The 14,770-nt window shown below is 42.3% G+C and overlaps 1 protein-coding gene across 1 annotated transcript in view; it reads right to left on the reverse strand.

Moving 5' to 3' along the window:
• Positions 1-1,691: 1,691 nt before the first annotated feature.
• RNF24 (ring finger protein 24) overlaps positions 1,692-14,770 on the reverse strand; it is a 64,754-nt gene continuing 51,675 nt past the window's right edge. Inside the window, exons 3-6 of the mRNA XM_069496147.1 lie at positions 13,438-13,480; positions 11,563-11,604; positions 3,025-3,104; positions 1,692-2,278 (exon numbers count right to left, since the gene is read on the reverse strand). Coding sequence (XP_069352248.1) covers positions 2,140-2,278; positions 3,025-3,104; positions 11,563-11,604; positions 13,438-13,480 — 304 coding nt within the window. The 3' untranslated portion in view covers positions 1,692-2,139. The remainder of the gene's footprint in view (positions 2,279-3,024; positions 3,105-11,562; positions 11,605-13,437; positions 13,481-14,770) is intronic.

Here is a 14,770-nt window from a genome sequence, read left to right on the forward strand (position 1 = left end):
ACCTCAACTTGCCTGTAGCTCTAACACAGTGAGATGAATTAACTTGATGCTCTTCCCAGACAAGGACTTGGTGAGCCTGTCTCCTTGGTACTGACACACAGGGACAGAAAAGGCTGTAACTGAAATGCTAGAATCTTACAAAAGCTGTGGGCAGCAATAATTTGTAGTAGAGATCATAGGAAATTCCTCCTTTGAGGGGAAAAAAATTCTCTTTCCTACTGTAGCCCCATAACAAATAGGTAACATCTGTCTCAAGGCCATTCCATAGAAAATGGTGGATGTTGGCTATTGATGAGGCTGATCCAGAAGCAAGCCGCCTCTGACATTGGTCACTGAGGACAGTTCACTGCTAACGGGGTGTTTTGCAGCATTCAACTCTATCATGCCACAAATAGCGCAAAAAAGAGGGTCAAAGTAGCCCTGTACAAATAGTTCTTTTTACGAGTGCCAGACAGGCTAAGGCTTTTATATAAAAATATTCCATACTTTTCTTGCCCTGTTTAAGCAGCAGTCCAGTTGGCATGCCACAAATAGGTCACACATAGGAAATGGCCAATTCTGACCAACTGGATTTGTAATTTTCCAAACTGGATTCTGCCCAGCACTTTTCTCGGCTAATGGGAATTTTCCTCCTCATCTGACCCCAGCCACCTGAGCCAAGGACAGGTTCCCTTTCTTAAGTAAAAAAAAAAAAATTCTGGAGACACGCCAGAGTAGCAAAGCTCCCCTCATCCTCCACGTCACGCAGACAGTATTTCCAATGAAAACTTCCCCCACTCACTCCTGTGGGCTGGAGGAAAGCCATCGGCGCAGAGTTGCGGCAGGCGTTCCGTGATGAAGGGAGGTGGCGAGCAGGGCTGCGGAAAAGAATTTTCTGTCTGAACCACTGCTGCTTTCCATAGCTAATTTATACAATATTCACAAATCCTAATGGACTCTGAGTCATTTCTAGAAAAGTTGGACAGAAAGAGCCAAAGAGCAGCATGCATTCTCTGCTATAAAGACACTTTCAATTAGTTACCGCAAGTCCAAATACTGAGGCACACACCAATGGGTGGACAGCCCTGCAGGAGCTTCCCCGAACTATTTACAATTCCAAGTAGATCACCGGCTTCAGAATTATGTAGCGATCTTATTTGGGATAAACTGTTAAAATGTGAACAACAGGTATTTTCTCTTAAGTCAAAACAGACAGAGGGCAGGCGAGGGAAGAGAACAAAGGGAGGGACGAAGGGAGAGGCAAGGGGGCGCGGGGCTGGGAGCACGGGCCCTTCTCTCTTCCCAGCTGCCGCAGGGGCTCACGCCGGCGCATCCAGAGGCCGCGGCCCGGACCAGCATCGATGCCGGAACCACACTGCACATACGGGGATGTGGGCAGCCCCCTGGGGTTCCCTGGGTCACGTGGGGACAGTGGGGCTCCTGACGGGCCTCACTGGTGACTGGGGTGGGAGGGCCGGAAGACAGGAGGAAATGGCTTCTGACCAGGCCTTTTTAAGCGCATCTAATGTTTTCGGCTTAGATGGTTTGATAGCAGGTGCTGTGATCGTGAGGGGAAAGGGTGGCAAGGGGCACTGCTGCTTGGCTGTACCCAAAGCCCTCGGGTTCCAGGATGGACTTATCCGAGGAACATAACGTGAGCCTTGCTGGCACTGCCTCACCCACCACTGGCAGCTGGCTGTGCTGGTCTCACTTGGATCGGGGCTGCTGGGAAGGTTTGCTGCTCACAGGGCACGCGCGGCCTGCGCAGAAGCTCATCTTCATCCGTCCACAGGATGGGGTGGGGCTTTAAAGACCTGCCCTCCGCTCCCTTCTCTACCTCTCTTGTTTCTCTTCCCTCCTGCTTGACATGGAGACGGGGGTCTGAGAGACAGTGTAAAGGAGTTAGTAAGGGAACCCCAGGAAGTTTGAGACAAACCCACGGCCTCATCCACTCTTCTCTAGGCAGTGGGTAGAGTCAGCGTGCTTTGGTTGTCACAAGACCCAGACGCTCAGGTTCCCAGCTTGGCTGGCCCAAGAGTTCTTCATGAGGAAGTGGCGGCTGGCACCCCAGGTAGAGGGCTGCCAACACACAGACTGCTCGCATTCCTCCTGGCTCCACGCAGACGCTGTATCCAGCAACAGTCCGGTCCCCGTGGTGAACTATACAATGTTCTCCGCCCCAGGGAGGGGCCCCTGCGGCGGCCCACGCTCCTGCTTACTGTGCAACTGGGCCAGCTGCAGAACGGGCATGTTGCACAGGGGACACACTTTCCGAACCTCCAGCCACTTAATAAGGCACCTGCAGAACAAGACGCCATGTCAGTCCCACGCTCACAGCACCCACCGCTGCCGTGCACAGTGAACACATCTGTCGCCCAGAGCCAAAGTGGTAGCAGTCTGGTGTATGGTCCAAGCGGCTACACCGCTGGGCGGTGAATGCACGTCACCCTCCGGAGGACCAGAGCCTCCAGTCTTCTACAAGGTGATACTAAGAAGCCACAGTCAGCATGTCACACCCTCAGTCAACCATGACCGCTTAAAGAAGAACAAAGTATGCTGAGGAGGGTGGTGCGAAGTAGGAAAAATAAAATTTCCTGATAGAAATATAAAACATGAAATTACAAGAGAAGGGGAAATATTAATAGATCTGTAGAAAGGGGGAGGAGATGGCCCCATATTACCATTTATATCTGGACTTTATTTATTTTGATTTAAAATAACTATGGTTTTGAAATTAAAATAAATTTTTAGGAGTTGGAAGCGCTCATCGGAAAGTTCCAGCTAAATAGCTGTGTATCACCTGGGCTTTAAAGAAGTCTGGGCTCATCTGGCTCTCTGCCCGAAGTCCTGCCGTGGTGGTCCCACCACGATCCCGCCCAACGTCATGCATGCGCACACGCACACACACGCCCCACGCGTAGAGTGCTGTCAGCTTTCTACATTACAGGCCGATCATGGAGCCATCAAGCTTGTCTGGCATTGCCCCAGAACCCACAAGTAACCTCAAGCTCAGGTCCCATTAAATAATTCCACACCGATACTCACTTTCTGTGGAAGGCATGCTTACACGGACAGATCCCCAACTCATCTCGAGGCTTGAAGTCTTCTAGACACACCGCACAGAGCTGAAAGACAAATTCACAAGTGAGGCCAAATGTCGGCTAAGTATTCTCCCAGGCCACCAAGTAGCGTGCAGGCTCCCACGGCCCAGCCATTTGAAGGGACTTTTTTTTTTTTTTTTTGAGACAGAGTCTCACTCTGTTGCCCAGGCTAGAGTGCTGTGGTGTCAGCCTAGCTCACAGCAACCTCAAACTCCTGAGCTCAAGCAATCCTCCTGCCTCAGCCTCCCAAGTAGCTGGGACTACAAGCATGCGGCACCATGCCCGGCTAATTTTTTCTATATATTTTTAGTTGTCCAGCTAATTTCTTTCTATTTTTAGTAGATACGGGGTCTCACTCTTGCTCAGGCTGGTCTCGAACTCCTGAGCTCAAATGATCCGCCCGCCTCGGCCTCCCAGAGTGCTAGGATTACAGGCGTGAGCCACCACGCCCGGCCTGAAGGGACTTCTAATGTCCCACAACTCATTAAGTGAAAGAAACAGGCTCAAATAGATGAGGTCTTCTTGGGAAGAGTCCCATACCTTCCTGTCACACGTCTTAAAGGTGGGTGGGCAGACGGGAGGAGACAGAAAGCAAGAGGCAGCTTCCTTTCCTTCAGTGCATCAGACTAGTGTGATTTGGGGGTACCCAGGTGTAGTCTACTGTCATCGGTCATTTCCTGGGGGCGAGGAGGCACTGACTTTGCCCGGGGGGCGCTGCCTGCTCAGCAGTGCACCCTGGCCATCCTCTCTCCAGTTTTCGTGGCACAACCTGCAGTAAACATGCTATTTATGGTTCTTGGGCTCTCCTACTTTGGCACTGTCCTGTCAGTGTCTATCCTTGTCATATAAAAAGTTAATAAAGACCCACTAAGTTAAAACTTATGAAAACGTGCAGATGGGGCCTGGATTGCTCTGACAGAGGACTAGTCTCCACTGCTTGGACACAGGCCTTCTCCTCCGTACCAGCGATGCTGGGATCCAACACTACTTCTTGGGCTGTGGACACCATGCGTTGTCACATTTACCCATTTTGCAGATAAGGAAAAAGCAGCTCAGGGCAATAATCACATTACTGGAAGCCATTCAGGCTGGGGACCCAGGTCTGCTGCACTGATGTGCTCTTGTACCATTTCCGTCTCCTGCCTAAGGGCTGAACTCCCTGCTGGCTTCTCTGTCCATTCTCAGGGATCCTGGTTCAGGCCATCACCATTTCTTGCCCATGGCTTCACTGTCACCAGTTTCTTAACCTATGACATGCACCCAGTCTTCTTAAGTTATGTGACATGATCTAGGCAGGACACGCAGCTCTTGGTGCCCCATGGCCAGTGCCGAGATGCTGGGCTGGCAACATCCCTGTTGAGGGAGCTCTCGGGCCTTGTGTGCACAGCAGACAGGATCTCCACAGGAGGAGGAGGAGGAGGGATAACTGTGTCTTGTTGGACTCAGCATCCTGCCAAGACAGCAGGTGAGCAGGACAGTGGGTGGTCTCTGCTTGGACACCCACTGGCTGTGTGGCCTCTGCCCTCACGACACTCCACAGAGCACTGTTCCTTCACCTGCACAGTGAAGACATGACCTGCCCTGGCCCTCACAGGACTGTCGTCAGCTCAGGCTGAGGGACAGGCTGAGGATGCAGTAAGGCAGTCTACCAGTACCAGTTGTTTTTATTGGTAAGGCCTTCTCTGGTGGGGTGGCAGGGCAGAGGCTGCCTTATCTGCCTAGGTGACACGCCCATATACTCCGGTTAGAAGAGACTGAGGCTGAGACCCATGCAGTCTGGTGTTCCTGATGGTGTGGCCAATCAACCCAGCTCCCCAAGAGCGGTTGCACCGTCCATTTTCAGGCACACTGCAGCTACAAGACTGTTCTTCCTAACTCTCTGGATGGCACCCCAGCCCTAACCTAGGTGGCGCTTCCCCTTGTTACCCTTTCCCCCTCTCTGAAGCCTCCGTTACAAAAGCTCAAGGGAAGAACCTCTGGGGATGGGGGGAAGAGGAATGGAGGAGAAGGAGAAGACCTAGGCATCTGCAAGGAAATAACTATGGTCAGGTCATGTTTTCTTTACAGACAAGGAGCACAAGGCCAAAACCAACAGGGTCGCAAGCCTGCTCTTGGTGACTTCAGAATTAGACCACACCCCAATTTCTAGATGGACCCTCACATGCCAATAGACGCCTCGCCTTCTTTTATGAGATTGACCAGTGCCTCCCTTGATCACATTCTAGAAAAGTAACAGTACTGAATGGAACCGAAAGGTTATTTGATAAGAAAATTTTAAAATATGTCTAATGGGTATGGAAGATAAGCTGTAAAAGTACTCTATTTTATGTTCAAATACTGTTTTACTATCTCAGATATCTCCTGGGGTACCAGTAGAGTAGTGCATGCAGTGTAGCAGGGGTGGGCGTTAGTCTTGGAATGGCTGATCTGTGTCATCCATGAGACATGAGGGATGATGTGTAACGACGCTGGCCTGCAGCTGCTGGTGGCCACCTCCCCCAGCACAAGGATGAGGACAAAACCTCTATGCAGGAAGCGGAATGAGACAGAGGACACACTGTGACTTCTCGACTCCAACCTTGTCTGAAGCCAGTCCTTCCTTTGACTTCTCAGTTCAGTGAGTCAGTAAGTGCCCTTTACTTCTCAAGTCACTCTCATTTGGCTTTGTCACTTGCTAATGGAAGATCTTGGATCAATACGGTAACACTTATCTCAAAGGTACCCATTTGGTAGTCCTAATCACCCAGTATAAGTCCAAGAAAAAAAGGCTTTGAAATAGTCCCAAATGGATGCTTCCTTCTAGGCATTAAAATTCTGTGTGGCAGCAAAACCCAACCAACCGACCACACACATGACTGTTCATAACAATATACTGTTCAGAATATAAAACTGGTTCTGATTCTGGGTAAGATGAGTAAACACATGCAACTCTTTCTTTCCCACTGCATGCAAATATAGAACCTAGGCAGAATATAGGACACAGCTATTTGAAGACTCTGATGAGTATTAGCAAGGGGTAGTTTGGGAAAGAACATCAGAGTTCAAAATATTTCTACTCTGGTGGTGAGTTTTCCATTCTTTTACCCCCTCTCGTATCCCCTGGCCAGAATCAATGCAGATGAAAGCCCAGAAGTGAGCACTGTGGTGCAGAGAAGGATCCAGGAGAAGTCCTCTAGCTGTGGCTCAGGGAGCCAGAAAGGGAACTTGGTAAAGCTCAGAGAGAGAGGGGCAAATCCTCCAGTTGTTTCTCTTATTTCCTCCATTCTCTTGCACGCCACCCTCCAGGCAATCCTGTGGTGGCAGCAGCAGTACTGGTACCAGCTGGCAATGCGGGCATGTAAAAGACAAAAAAAACTCTGAAAAAGGAGAACCTTCCTCTTTGATTGCTGGAACTATGGCTCCAAGAAGGTGGGGACAAACCCCATTGCTCCTTTTTCTCACCGTATGCCCTTCCCCTTGGCCTCAGACTCGGTGCGCTTGCAGAAGCGGGTGGTACTGGACGGAGAACTCAAAGGGGCATTGCAGGGAACCAGAAAGCACAGGGGGGGACAGTAAAGAGGGAGGAACTTGGGAAAGCAAACCTGTGGAGCTGTTTATGAACAACTGGGATCACCCCTGGCCTGCATATGCATACATCTGATTCTAATTAGCAAACACAAGACTTTGGGAACTCAGCTAACTGGGTCCCAGTCTGACTGCTGGGTGCTACACATATGAGACGGATCTGGACAGCACTGTCAAGGCTTTGAAAGCTGAACTGATATTGGAACCAAAGCCCACAGAAGGCAGGTTGGAGCCTGTGACCTAACCAGGTCAGTTGCCTGCCAAAACAAAAACATCAACATCCTCAAGAGGATTTAAACAAGATACAGAGTCTCATACTGTTAAAAATATTCAGGATTCAATCCAAAATTACTTGACATATGAAGAACCAAGAAAATCACAACTCAATATTGGAAGAGACAATCAATAGACATCAGTGACAAGATAGAGATGGTGGAATTATACAACAGAAAAGATCTCCTTTAAGGTCTTTATAACAATGCTCAAATGAGCAATCATGAATGCTCTTGAAGCAAATGTTAAAACAAACATTATTAGCAACGAGAGGATATAAGGAAGAACTGGACAAAAATTTTAGAACTAAAAAATAGAATATTTACAATGAAAAACTTAATGGATATGCTCAACAGCAGAATGGAGGGGACAGAGGAAAGAATCAGTGAACTAGAAGACAGAACAATAGAAATTACTCAATCTGAAGAGCATGGAAAAAATACTGAGAAAAAAAAAAAAGAATCAAGAACCTGTGGGACAACAACAAAAGGTTTAACATTTGTGTCACTGGAATTCTAGAAGGAGAGAGAAACAGTGAAATGCAAAAAAGAAATTGGAGAAATAATGGCTGAAGAGTTCCCAAGTTTGGCAGAAGACAAACCTATATATTCATGAAGCTGAGCAAACCACAAAAAGGATAAATCCAAGGAAATTCATGCCCAGACGTATCACAACAAAACTGCTGAAAAGTAAAGAAAAAGAAAAAATCTTAAAAGCAGCAAGAGAAAAATGACTCATTACTGATAAGGGATCAATGATTCAAATGACTGTGGATTTTTCATCTGTGCATCATCCAGAAGGAAGTGGCACATTTTTAAAGTGCTAAAAGAAAAGAACTGTCAGCCCAGAGTTCTATATACAACAGAAATATCCTTCAGAAATGAAGGTTTAATAAAGACATTCTCAGATGAAGGTAAACAAATAGAATCCCAGCCAGCAGATCTGCTCTACAAGCATCGCTAAAGGAAGTTCATCAGATAAAAGGGAAATGGCATAAGAAGGAAACTTGGACTATTGGGAATGAAAAGCAACAGAAATAGTAAATATCTAGATTAATATAACAGAGTATTCTTCCCCTCTTGAGCTTTTAAAAATATGTCTGATGGTTAAAAGTAAAACATATAACATTGTCTGATGGAATTTTCAATGTATATAAATATAATATGACAGCTATTACATAAAGAAGGGAGGGAAAAGGGATCTATATGGTGGTAAGATTTCTACATTCTAATTCAAAAATTGATTTTAAATATTTGTTTATGTATTTATTTTTTGTAGAGACTGGGTCTTGCCATGCAGCCCAAGCTGGTCTTGAACTCCTGGCCTCAAGTGATCCTCCTGCCTCAGGCTCCCAAAATGCTGAGATTACAGGTGTGTGCCACCACGCCCAATGCTGAATATTTATTTTGTAATTCCTAGAGCAACCACTAAAAAATTATACAAAGAGATATAGTACAAATCACAATGGATAAATTAAAATGGAATATTAAAAAATGTTCAAATAACCCAAAAGAAGGCAAGAAAAGAAAAACAGAATGAAAGAGAGAGAAGCAGAAGACATAATAAAATGGTAGACCTAATTCCAAACATACACAGATGCTCTAACCACACCAATTAAAAGACATATTGGCAGACTGGAGGAAAAAACATGACCTAACCATATGCTGTCTATAAGAAAAATCACTTTGAATATAATTATTAACATATAGGTAGACTGAAAATGAAAGGATGAAAAAACATATAATATGCAAACATTAATCAAAAGGAAGCCAGAGTGGCTTTATTAATATCAGACAAAGATTTCAAAGGAAAGGAAATTACCAGGGATGAAAAGGAATCTTGATAAAAGGGTCAATTCACCAAGAAGATAAAAAAAATCCTAAATGTGGGCCAGGCACCATGGCTCACTCCTGTAATCCCAGCGCTCTGGGAGGCCGAGGCTGGCGGATCATTTGAGCTCAGGAGTTCGAAACCAGTCTGAGCAAGAGCGAGACCCCGTCTCTACTAAAAAATAAAAAGAAATTAGCTGGACAACTAAAAATATATAGAAAAAATTAGCCGGGCATGGTGGTGCATGCCTGTAGTCCCAGCTACCTGAGAGGCTGAGGCAGGAGGATCACTTGAGCCCAGGAGTTTGAGGTTGCTGTGAGCCAGGCTGACGCCACAGCACTCTAACCAGGGTGACAGAGCGGGACTCTGCCTCAAAAAAAAAAAAAAAAAAAAATCCTAAATGTGTATATACCTAATAAAAGAGCTTCAAATTAATAAACAAATGGAAAGAAATAATGTGTTCATAGACTGGAAGACTCAACATGGTATAGGGCAACTCTGTCCAAATGTATTTATAGATTTAAGGCAATACAAATCAAACTCCCAGCAGACATCTTTTTGTAGATATAGACAAGCTGATGCTACAATTTACATGGAAGGGCAAAGGAACTAGACTAGCTAAAACAATTTTGGAAAAAAATAAAGTTGGAGGAAGCGCACTACCTGATTTTAAGACTTACCATAGTATAAAGTTACAGTAATCAAGACAGTGTGGTACTGATGAGGAAACAGGCAACATAAATCAAGGGAGCAGAACAGAGAATCCAGAAATAGAGTCACCAAAATATGGCCATTTGATTTTTAACAAAGGTACAAAAGAAATTCAGTGGAGGAAGCAACTCACCTAACCAGAGCTGGGAACACCGGTGAACAAATCAAAGCTGAGATACAAATGGCCAGATTCAGAGAAACTGGAATTGGTGGGTGCAGCTGGGATACTAACTCTGATATATAAAGATGCAACAAAATATACTTATTCAGGATAAAGTTTCTAAATTAATGGGTCAAACCAAAAAGGATGACTTCTGTTCCCAATGATCCCGGTAAGAATTTAATCTTTTTACTGATGGTCATCAAAAAGACTCCAAAGAGAAAACAGATCATCCTCTATTACTTCATGTTAATTTTGGCAGTGGGTCAAAATTAACTTTTGGGAAAAGTTAAAAAATCAAATAGTAACTGATGCTTGAGTTTAATCAAAGGTTAGGTCTAAAGTGCTGTTAAGCAGTAACATATCAAGTCTTTGATGAGAAATATGCAGAAAGGAGCAATAGATGATTTCGAAGTGTTTAACAATAATATAATTATTATTCAAGTAACTTCACAAATTAACTTTCTTTGAAGAGACTGGTAAGGTAACTTCACCACAGTTAGGCTCTATAAAACACAGATACTGCAGTGTACAGCCTTCCAAGTCTTTGCTTTAAACACCAATTCAAAAACTCAGAAAGGAAGAGAAAGGGCAATACAAACAAAAATTGAGAACATTTGTAGTCAGAGGCAACACAAGGAATAGAATTAAAAAGAATTCTTACATGCAGCTGAAGGTGAAATTAAATTAAAAAAGAGAATTCTTACAGACTATATCTTAACATATATTGCAGGATACACATACTCAAGTTTGTACTCAAGTTACAAAGCATAACAACATAGTGAGCACCTGTAAACCAACCATGCAACCTAATAGCTGAACAATCCCAAGGATTCATATCTCCACCTATCCTTATTCCATCCCTCTATCTCACCCTTCCAAACTCCCATCCCCATGAAATAATCACTGCCTTTTTTGTGTCATTGGTAAGAAGGGAATATTGGAAACATTTTCAAGGGTGAAATTGGTGAAAACTCATCTTGAGTAGAAAAACTAATTTATATCTATTTCCCATTCATATAGCATGGATGGTAAGCAGCATCCCTACTGCTATGAAACCTTAGATTGGCAGCATCCCTACTAGAAGTATCAGTTATAGTACTTTTTTTTTTTTTTTTAAGAGATGGAGTCTTGCTCTGTCACCCAGGCTGGAGTACAGTGGCACAATCGTAGCTCACTGAAGCATCGAACTCCTGGGCTCAAGTGATCCACCCACACCTGGCTAATTTTTATTTTATTTTAATTTAATTAATTAAACTCCTGGGCTCAAGTGATCCACCCACACCTTGTTAATTTTTATTTTTTTTTTTAATTTAATTAATTAATTATTTTGGAGACAGGGTCTCATTCTGTTGCCTGGGCTAGAGTACAGTGGTGTCATCATAGCTCACTGCAACCTCAAAGTCTTGGGCTCAAGTGATCCTCCTGCCTCAGCCTTCCGAGTAGCTGGGACTACAAACACGTGCCATCACGCCCAGCTAATTTTCCTTATTTTTTGTAGACACAGGATCTTGCTATGTTGCTCAGGCTGGTCTCAAACTGTTGGCCTCAAGTGATCCTCTCATGTGGCCTCCCAAAGTGCTGGGATTGCCAGTGTGAGCCACCACGCCTGGCCTCAGCTAATTTAGAAAAACAATTTTTTTAGAGATGGGGTCTCACTGTATTGCCCAGGCTAGTCTTGAACTCTTAGCCTCAAGTGATCCTTCTGCCTGAGGCTCCTAAATTGCTGGGATTATAGGTGTGAGCCACTGTGCCTAACTTATATTACTCTTGTATTCATACAATTAATTTTTATGTGCTCTCACCCTCAAATATTCTAACCTGATCAAAATGAGCCTAATTTTTTTCAACTTCTGCAAATAAAGGTATTTGAGCATACCACAGCATACTATTTCTACTAGAAAATGGCTCAAGAAAAGATTAAATTACTTATAAATAACTTACCTCATGTAAATTCAGTTCTTTTACTTTGTCTTTTAATATAACCTGTAAGACAAAAAAGTATGTTCTTATGCCCATTTAAATCTGTAATTTAAAAAATTTCTCATTATACCCACAAATATTTTTCTTTTGTGTATATATTAATAGGTTATTTCCTCCCTATTCAATACTGGAGAGAATCTCTTTTACAGTTTGAGACAGGTCATTTTAGCGACATTCTTTTAACTTGAGTAATGATGCAATATTTTCCTGAAAGGCAATTTTAAAATTTCTTTGAGAGTAAATTAAGTTTTGGGAAAAGACATTAACACGTGCCCTTCTGGACTAAGTGCTAATATGGAGGGAGAATAAATGAAATTGATTGCCTCGTGATTCAGTAAAACATAGTATCGGCTAATGGGACTGACTGCTTAGTAATTTGAAAAAGATTAAAAAAAATCAATCTAAATTTTGGAAGTTCTGTTTATTATTATACATCAATATCCTCAGTAAACTTTAGCTCTACCCAGAGTTATGTTAATGGGCTAAAAATTCATACAGGTTTTGTCCCTACTCCGACTCTGTGGTGACTACACAGCAGTTAAAATTAATGCCAAGTGCTAAGAAGGCAGATTACTATTTAAGACATTTTCTGAAAGAATAAACATAGCAGTTATATTTCATCTTAAAGTGAAGAAATAGCAAATAAAATTAGGGGAAAATCTCTAAATTTTGAGTGCCTTACATTCTTGAACTAGAAATGGTTTTGAGGGCAAATCACATTTTCAGAAATCACAACTAGAAGCTACCATCGAGCTACACAGGGATGTTCTACTAAATTTCCTATTCAGTATAAAGATCAAATTTACTGTCTCTCTTGTGACTTGACTAATTCTAGCAGTCAATTTCAACTATTAAATGACTGCCAAGGCCAATTTTACTTTCTAGTTAGTCTACATACAAACATCCTGTAGGTTGTCAAGATTATGACAGAACTGAGAGAGAAAGATTCATTCACTGAGAAAACTAAAACATTCAACTCTGACTATGAATCCCACATGAGATGTATGGGGAAGAGTGTGGGGTTACATCAGTTCAGTGTGTACATCTAGGGAACGGGCCAATGAGCTCAGATTTCAAAGACACATGGACAAAAGAGATGGACAGAAAGATATGCAATCCTAAAATGGTGACATGGTGCTGTAACGTCAGTGTCAGCAAGGTTAAAGAACCAAATAAGCTGAAGCTGGTCTCCCCAAAAAGATAAAGGTAATAAGTTTCATGCTAGGGTCAAAAGAAGATCAAGGAAAATCTAGGCCCACGGTTTGATGTCAGTTGTAAAATGTTAATTAACTCATAGAAGAAAAAACTACTACTTTTATTTGGCCTTCAAGAAAAGCTAAGTTTATTAACTAAAAGAACAAATCGGTGTGTTAACAGCTATGATTCAAGTTTGTAGACTTTTAGTGGGTAACATGAGCCAACATTTAAAGTACACAAGGGAGTAGATAAGATCACTGTAACATAGCTGGTCATCTCTGAGGAACTGAATGGAGAAGGAGGAAAAAAAATTCACTTAACGTATCTCTGAACTCCATTATATTAACAGTAACTTTTAAGGATTATAAGCTATAGTATTTCTCTTTAGCAAAATGTTGGCTCAAGTTTCCTGTTAAATTATATTATTATATCACTGAATTTTCTACAGCTTCAAATAATACTTCAAATAAGGGAAGATTACTTAAGAATATGAAGTTGATCTATTTTGTACTGCAAATTGGCAGATAAAATGCTAAAATGAACACAAGTAAATCCAGACCAGGTTTAAAGTATGAGTGGAAATCTAAGTTCTCAGTTTTTGGGAAAAAAAACAAAGTCAATTCGAATTAAATTCCTCACCTGTTTGTAGGCATAAAATTCTTTGTGTGCTTGATGTCTTAGCCTAAAAGACAGAAATGAGCAAGGCAATATTGAGATTTCTGATATAATAAACTGAAAATAAAGAACAAGCTGATTTTTGGTATTAATTTATACGATTTAAACAATGCGAAGTTTTATCCTGGAATATATCCAAATGACATATCTCTTACCATGTTATGACAAAGTACTCAGTGAACCATGAAATGTTACCCAAATATAAGTTCTAATGAAATCTCATTAAAGTAAAATCTCAATACAACAAATATTTTAATGAAGATGACTCGATTCTTTTTCTATTGATGATAGTACACTTGTTTCAATAGTATTTACTACATTTTTCTTAATTTGAAAAAGTATAACATATATCCAATGAAGTATAAAAACTGTAAGTATATGGCTCAAAATTAAAAAAAATGTATATACCAGTGTAATTATTACCCATATCAAGACATAGTCCCAATACCCCCGAAGCCTCTAAAATGACCCCTCCCAATCAATATCCTTTCCCTCCAGGTACCACTACCCTGATTTCTATTACTGAGGGTTAACTATGCCTGTTTTTGAAATTCATGTAAACGGATCTTTTGTGTTTGGCTTCTTTCAGTCTACAGTGCCTGTGGGGTTCATCCATGTTGTTGTGGTAACTGTCTTTTTCACTGACATATAGTATTCCATTGAATGAATATATTACAATTTATTTATCCATTGTCCCATTGAGAAATATTTAGATTACTTCCTGTTTTGGGTTATTACGAATAAGGCTGCTATACAAATTCTTCTACATGTCTTTCAGTGGACATGCAAACTCTTTTCTGTTGAGTATACACCTAGGAGTAGAACTGCTGGTCCAAAGCACTTGTACCAATTTGTACTCCTGTGAGTAGTTAGTGAGAGTTCTAGCTGTTCACATCTTTGTCACTCCTTGGTAGGTTCAATTTAAAAATTTTTAAAATTTAGATGAAGTCTTATTAACGTTTTTCCAATGAAGTTAGTTCATTTTGTCTCCAGTTAAAGAAATCTTTGCCTACCCCAAGATTATGAAGATATTCTTCTGTGTTGTGAAAACAATTTATTTCACTTACCACATTTAGGTTATGATCTATTTGAAAGTGGTCTTTACATATGCTGTGAGGTAGGGGGTCAAGATTCTGTTTATCCCTGTACAGATTTTCATTGGCCTCACCACCATGATTGAAAAGACCCTCCTTTCCCACTGCACTGCAGCGGCCAATCTGTTGTAAATCAGGTGTATCTAATATGTGGGTCTCCGTAGAGTTGCTATTCTGTCCTATTGGTCTATTTGCCTATCCTT

This window comes from Eulemur rufifrons, chromosome 20, assembly GCF_041146395.1.
Source record: "Eulemur rufifrons isolate Redbay chromosome 20, OSU_ERuf_1, whole genome shotgun sequence".
In the NCBI taxonomy this organism is placed as follows: domain Eukaryota; kingdom Metazoa; phylum Chordata; class Mammalia; order Primates; family Lemuridae; genus Eulemur; species Eulemur rufifrons.